The 6,982-nt window shown below is 47.1% G+C and overlaps 1 protein-coding gene across 1 annotated transcript in view; it reads left to right on the forward strand.

Moving 5' to 3' along the window:
• RBBP8NL (RBBP8 N-terminal like) overlaps positions 1 to 5,883 on the forward strand; it is a 30,007-nt gene extending 24,124 nt beyond the window's left edge. Inside the window, exons 12-13 of the mRNA XM_038370156.2 lie at positions 905 to 1,031; positions 4,693 to 5,883. Of these exons, the coding sequence (XP_038226084.1) occupies positions 905 to 1,031; positions 4,693 to 4,823 (258 nt within the window). The 3' untranslated portion in view covers positions 4,824 to 5,883. The remainder of the gene's footprint in view (positions 1 to 904; positions 1,032 to 4,692) is intronic.
• Positions 5,884 to 6,982: the final 1,099 nt, after the last annotated feature.

Here is a 6,982-nt window from a genome sequence, read left to right on the forward strand (position 1 = left end):
CCTTAGTCCCCTGCTGTGCCACTGACCGGGAGCCACCAGAGGTAAGCCAGTGCCCCAACCCCGATCCCCAACCCCCTGCCCCAGTCCTGAGCCCCCCCAAACCCAGAGCCCCCTCCTGCCCCACAAACCCCTCATCCCTGGCCCCAACCCAGAGCCCTCACCCCCCTCCTGCCCCCAACCCTCTGCCTCAGCCCAGAGCCCCCTCCCATAGCCTGAACCCCCCAGCCTCACCCGAGAGCCCGAACTCCCAGCCCAGAACCCATACCACCCCCACCCCACACACCTGCCTCAACCTGCAGCCCCCTCCCAAATCCGTCTGCTCCATCCCGCAGCCTGGAGCCCCCTCCTGCACCCCAAGTCCCTCATCCCCAGACCCACCCCAGGGCCTGCACCCCCAGATGGAGCCCTCACCCCCCTGCACCCCAACCCCCTAACCCAGCCCAGTGAAAGTGAGTGAGGGTGGGGGAGAGCGAGCCACCGAGGGAGCGGGAATGTAGTGAGCAGGGGACAGGGCCTCGAGGAAGGGACAGGGCTAGGGTGTTTGGTTTTGTGCACTTAGAAAGTTGGCAACCCTATAGGGAGGGCCCAACTTGGCAAACATTAAAGGGGGCTGTTTTTCAAGGGTCAGTGCTCAGTACTTGCTGAAAGTCAGGCCCCTTTCTGGCATATCACGCTGATCATCCACTTTGGCAATCTTGGGTTTACTATTTGCAAAGTGCTTTGAGCTCCTTGGGTGACAGGGACTAGAGAAGGGCAAAGTCCTGGGATCATTGTGAGCATCAAATTCACAAACAATTGCAAGTTAGCACTGTGCTGTAAAGGATGGCAATAAATCCAAGAATGACAGGATGGGTCATCAGAAGTCCAGTGGGCCAAACACTGACCGGTTTTCTGATTTGTCTAGGTGGCTGCCACTTATGAACATGAAACCCACCAAGAAGAACATGCAGAAGGAGAACATTTGTGCACAGAGGAGAAGGGTGAGGTCTTGCAAAAGAAAAGGAAAAGAGGGCAGGGTCCAGGGACAAAAGGTACGCAGAAAAGAGGGCCTGCTCAGAAAGGTCCTGCTAATAGAGCCCAGCTTGCATTGTCTGAAGCTAACTGATATGAATCCCCCTGCTACCTGAATTGCAGCCATGTCCCTCAACATTAGCAAGGGTCATGACCTTGTTTTGGATACTGGTGTGGTGAGAGGAGAGGGCTTGAATAATTGATCTTGGAGGAACTGGAAGGTCACAGTCTGTGAAGTTCCTGCCAAGCTTACAAGATTTGGAGTCCTGCAGTGGTTCTGCACTCTAGAGGAGGTCCTTCCAAGCCAGGGCAGAGGTGCAGTGAGTTAAACCTTGCACTGCCGCTGCCTGGTGCTGTGGATATGGAGAGGACTTCCTACACCAGATACCATGGTGATGGGTGGGAAATAAGAGTATGGACAGGGTTTTACAAGCTGCAAATGGGCATGAGAAAATATTTTTTTGAAAAAAAATTTAATTGGTGATAGTACAAGGGAGAAAATGGGCATCTGGGAATGGAAACATTTTATTTTTCTTCCTTTTCTGTATGATTTTTCCCTTGGCAAATTCTCGAATGTCATGAGCAGCAAACAAACTTGTGGCACAGACCTCTCCAGTCTCTGGAGGTCTGGAACTGTGAGCGATGGAAATGTTAGTGAGGTGAGATATTGTTTGCGAATGCTGAGTGTCAGTAAATACAATGGAGCCAGACTGTCAGAAGTCCCCTGTTGTTTAGCTACAACTAGCCAGTATGGGCCTGCTCCCTAGGAATATAGGAATTGCCAGACTGGATCAGAGCCAAGGTCCATCTAGTCCAATATCCTGTGTCCAACTGTGGCCAGCACCAGATGTTTCAGAGAAATGTGCAAAAACCCCACAAAAGTCAAATGTGGTATAATCAGTACCCATGAAGGACTCATCCTGATCCCTAGTAGTTACAGATTGGCTTAGCCCCTGAAACACAACATTTTTATCCTTTCCAAAACTCGCTGTTTGCATTAACCGTTATAACACTGGGTATTCTTCTTGTCCATATAAACAGCCAATCCCTCTTTGACTCTTATGAGATGTTGTCCTCAAAGACATTCTGTGGCAATGAGTTCCACATTCTAGTTATGCACTGATCCGTTTTGACTTTGCTACTTTTCAATTTCATTGAATGTCCCCTTGTTCTTGCGTTATGAGACAGGGAGAACAGAAGCTCCTGCTCTCCCTTCTTGGGCTGTCACCTAAGCTTGAAAGGGGGCTTGTTTAACAAACAACATCCGCCCCCACCTCAGCCCCTTGCCTCCTAGACCATTCATTACTGTATATACTTTTATCATGTCACCTCTTACTCGTCTCCCTTCTAAGGTAACAATCCCAACCTTTTCAGTCTTACTTCGGAGGCATTTTTCCTGGCCTCTAGTCATTCTTATTGCCCTTCTCTGAACCCATGTCAGTACTGCACGCAGTATCCAGATGCAGGTGTTCTCCTGATTTGTAGAATGGCATTTTAATATTCTCCATCCTGTTCCTTTATTTTATGCTTTAACTTCCATGAGATTTGGATCAGGCCCCTATACAACTATTCCACACTTGATTAATTAGCATTTTAAGAGAAATACATGAGAGGCATACAGCCCTATTCCTTGACCCACCGTGGGCGTGTTTGCTTCCCACTAAGTGAATTTCACACTGCACAAATGTTTGCCCAAGGTAATACAGTTGGTTCCTTATGATAAGACACGCTACACTGTACATTGATAACTAGTGTATCTCCAAACAGGGAAGCCCTTGCTAATGGTTAGCCAAGCCAGCTTGGGATAGGAGTGGCTGAGAGAGCACGTCTTAACACCTAAGCTAATAGGTGTAAACTGTAGTGTTTGTTTAGCCAATACTAAGAACTGCTGATTGACAGACTAGGCGAAATACTCCACAAAGCATTATTGACATTCGGAGAAAGCTTTCACACAACCACTGTTGATCTTTAAGCGTGGCCGTAGAGGTCTCACCTTGCTAACAATGGAATGTGTTGTACCGGTATTTCCTACAGGTGAGTAAGCAGAAAATTATTATCGATAAGGGGAGGTCGATAGCAGCAGGCCTGCCAAGCCGTAAATACTGCTCCATCATAAATGGCTTGCTAGTGGCCCTCTTTGTGCAGTCAAAGAAGAAAGGCCGGCGTTGACTGATTGAAAAATGTATAGACAGCTGTCACCCGAGCTTAAAAGGAGGCTTGTATAACAAGCAACAGCCATCTCTCACCTCACCCCTTGGCCTTCCTGAGATACCTACAGAGGCAGCAAATGAAAACTTGCTCAAACAATAAAGGAGCTCCTCTTAAAAACAAACGCCGGAGCCGAGCTTTGGAAGCTGTCAAACCAAGGGCGGATGTGGAAATGGCATTGCCAGAGCTGCTGAGAATCTTAAAAGGCCTGATCCTGCAGTGTGGGATTGGGCAAAGTTGTACAGAGTTTGGAGACAGAAAAGGTCTCCGAGGGCTATTGGTCAGGGATTGTTGATACACAATCATCTTTGCTGTATTTGAGCATTTCCTGGCATACGTCCAGACACCAGCTAGTGCTAGGCTGTTTGCAGTGCTTTGTCCAGCCTTACTCTCAGGGGTGCAGCTTGCACAGCCAGGTAATACAAACACATTGGCAGAATTTTTGTAAAATCCGGTGCCAGATTTTCATTTGAAGGGTGCAATGTGACTGGCTGTACACACTGCTGCATCTGAATTGACCATTTGTGCATGAAGTTAGCTGACTTTCGCATGTCATCATGATAACTCTGAACACAAATTCGGAGCACATTTTGGACATTCAAATTGTGAAAATGCAGCCCCTAATATTCTCTTCACTCGTTTACTGGTTCCTTTTAGCATTTGACTCACCATGGAAAATAAGGGCCACATTTACCAAGAGCCAAGTCCCATTTGTACCTATCCAAAATGAGCACTTACACACATGGCTACATTTGTGTACACACATCCAAGGAAAGCTTTGCACGTACAAATGCCTCTTTGCACACAATTGCCCAGTGTGTGCAAACAACAAGTAGGCTTTGCACACAAATGCAGGGGCATGCATCTCGCAGCTTTCTGTGCACATGCACTATGTCAACAATTAAATATAATTCACTGCTGAGACTTCCAGCCTCTGACCCTCACTTTTGCATGTGCAATGAATTATCTGCCCCAAAATGGACACAAACCAGTTTTTCATACGCCATACAATTTCTCATACACCAAATAATTAATTGCAGATCTTCCAGTCTGAGGCCAATGGGGGCTTGACACATACAAAAGAGACATACACACTATCGGTGGCGCACTCAAAAAGTGGATGTGCAAGACTGGATTGAGGCTGCCTGAAAAATCTGTCCCTAAAACTCATTCGATTAGTTTCACTTTTGTTTCAGAGTCAAGTTCTCTTTCTTCTTCCCATCCACTCTTGCTGCTGTTTTTCAGGTTAGCAAGCCCATGAGGGATATTGAAATCTCATTAAAATACCTGCGTTTGTGGATATTTAAAACAAAACTGAAAACAGTTTCTATTCCTCTGTAGTTTGCTAAACCTCATTTTGGTTTAAACAAATGATAGTTTGGGCCTAGAAATTGTTGACCATATCCCATTAATAGTGGTCTGAACAGTCCATTAGCATGTGGTTAACGCCTGTGGTCCTCTTCCTATTAACAGCATATAAGAAGTCAGTGAGAGGAAGAAGGAAAATCAAAGCTCCCCAAGCACCGGCTGATGCAGCAGAAATTACAAAGGAAATGGAGCACAACAGCCCTGCTTGCGGCAACGACGTCTTTGAGGAGAACTGAAAAGTGCAACAGGCAGTAATATCCCAGACCGTGTGGACTGCAGGAAGAGGCTTGGACCGGGAGCCAGAGAACCCAGTGTTTGAACCCCAGCTCTGATAGTGACTTCCTCCTGTGATCCCTTCCAACCCTGATATTCTATGATTCTATATTGGGGATTGGTCCTGCTTTGAGCAGGGGGTTGGACTAGATGACCTCCTGAGGTCCCGTCCAATCCTGATATTCTATGATTCTATGAACTTGGGCAAGTCACATAACCGCTCTCCTTTGGTCTCCCCGCCCATGAAATGGGGATACAGACATTTTGTTAGCTCGTGGGGGACTTCAGGGGGATTAATTCCCAACAATGTGGAAAGCACTTTGAAGATACTTACGAAGTTCTAAGTATTATTGATGAGCACACAGCTGAGGTCCATGTATCATGGCAATGGTAAACTCCACGGGAGCCTGAGCAACACAGCTGAGCTTCCAGTGGTTTTACACAAGGCCTGCAGAACAAACAGCTCGGTGTTTTTCACATTCTCAGATGAGAGCAGAACCTCACTGGAAAACAAGAGCTGGTGATGCCTGTCCTTGATGGCACAGGGCTGACACAGCAGGTGTTGTTAGAAGCTGTCTCGCTGCTGATCTCTCTGGGTCTGATTCTCTTCTCCAGCACACCAATTCCACGCTAGTGTCACTCCCACACTGAGTCACTACCGGTTTACGGCCTGATGCTGCACCTTGCTGGATCAGGCCCTCGTGCTGCTGTCTGCGAGAGGAGAATTAAGGCCTTAAATGCAGCACTGCTTTGGAGTGCTGGAGTCAGGACAAGGAGCAGAGACTTTAGAGGATGCAATGTCATGGCATTTCATACAAGGAGAAGCACTTCAAGGGGGTAATTACAAAGACAAGCTGATGGTAACAGGGATATACCTGTTAAACATCCCATTTGTGAGTTTCTGGCTGTAGGATAAAAGAAGGTGACAAGCAGAACACGTTGCACAATTAAATGTGCTCAGGCTCCCTTCTCCCCACATGTACAGCCTGCATTGATTAAATCGCTGCACAGGTTGACTATAATAGGCGGTTCTGTTGTTTGCATTATACGAAGCTGGTGTTTTCCCTTTTCCAGTTCAATGCATGTGGCAAGAAAGCTCGCTGTGGAAGGGAGCAGAGAGAGGAATGGTGGGGTGGGATGCACATCAAAAAGAGAAGGGGGAGAGAACAGGATGGAAAGGGGAGAAGCTGCACATATCCTCTCCTGCAAAATGAACTGGATCCCTGGAAAGGTCAGGTCTGTAAGTCAAAGCTGCAGCTTGCATGAGCAGCACTTACTCAGCAGATCACACTGACTTTGGCAGCATCACCAGGGTCTTATTTTCTCCTAGAGAAACTGTTCATGAACAAGTTTTCCAATGTGTGAGGTATAAAGAGGTTTTCCTTCAGTGTCAGGCAAGCAGGGTTCCTCTTCCCACCTAGTCGATGCTGAATAAGCATATTAATTTTGGCCAATATTGCGAGGAGGGATTCTGCCGTACATAAGGTTGGAATTTCCCTGAGTCCCTCCTGAAGTGTGCAAGGACAGCAGCACTGAGCAGGAGTTTGTGCCACACTCAGGTCTTTGACTGGCTTCCGTTTTGAGACACTGCAGGAGCAATTAGCAGAGTTAGTTGCTTTACTTTGAACAGCAGTTCTCGAGGTGGGGAAATTGAGTTGCTTCACTCTGGACCGTGCCCCTTCTGACTTTGAAGACTGTGCATTGGCTTGAAGGTGTTGAAGCATCCCAAGAAGTAGCCTCAGAGCCTGAGAAGTGACAAAAAGAAAAGGAGTACTTGTGGCACCTTAGAGACTAACAAATTTCATGAAGTTGACAGATTTCCACTCTATACGGTTAAATTCAGTGCCTTGCATAATGACAAGTTTCAGAGTTGCAGCCGTGTTAGTCTGTATTCGCAAAAAGAAAAGGAGTACTTGTGGCACCTTAGAGACTAAGGTGCCAAAAGTACTCCTTTTCTTTTTGCGAATACAGACTAACACGGCTGCTACTCTGAAACCTGAGAAGTGACAGAGGTTGTTCCCCTGCTCTCGCAGTTCCCAGGTCCTGCCCTATAGGGTGTGGGCCCTTGAGTCCTAATGCTGTGTCCCTTATGTGTTTAAAGAAAATGGAGGTGGGGGGAATC

The sequence above is a fragment of the Dermochelys coriacea genome, chromosome 13 (assembly GCF_009764565.3).
Source record: "Dermochelys coriacea isolate rDerCor1 chromosome 13, rDerCor1.pri.v4, whole genome shotgun sequence".
NCBI lineage: Eukaryota > Metazoa > Chordata > Testudines > Dermochelyidae > Dermochelys > Dermochelys coriacea.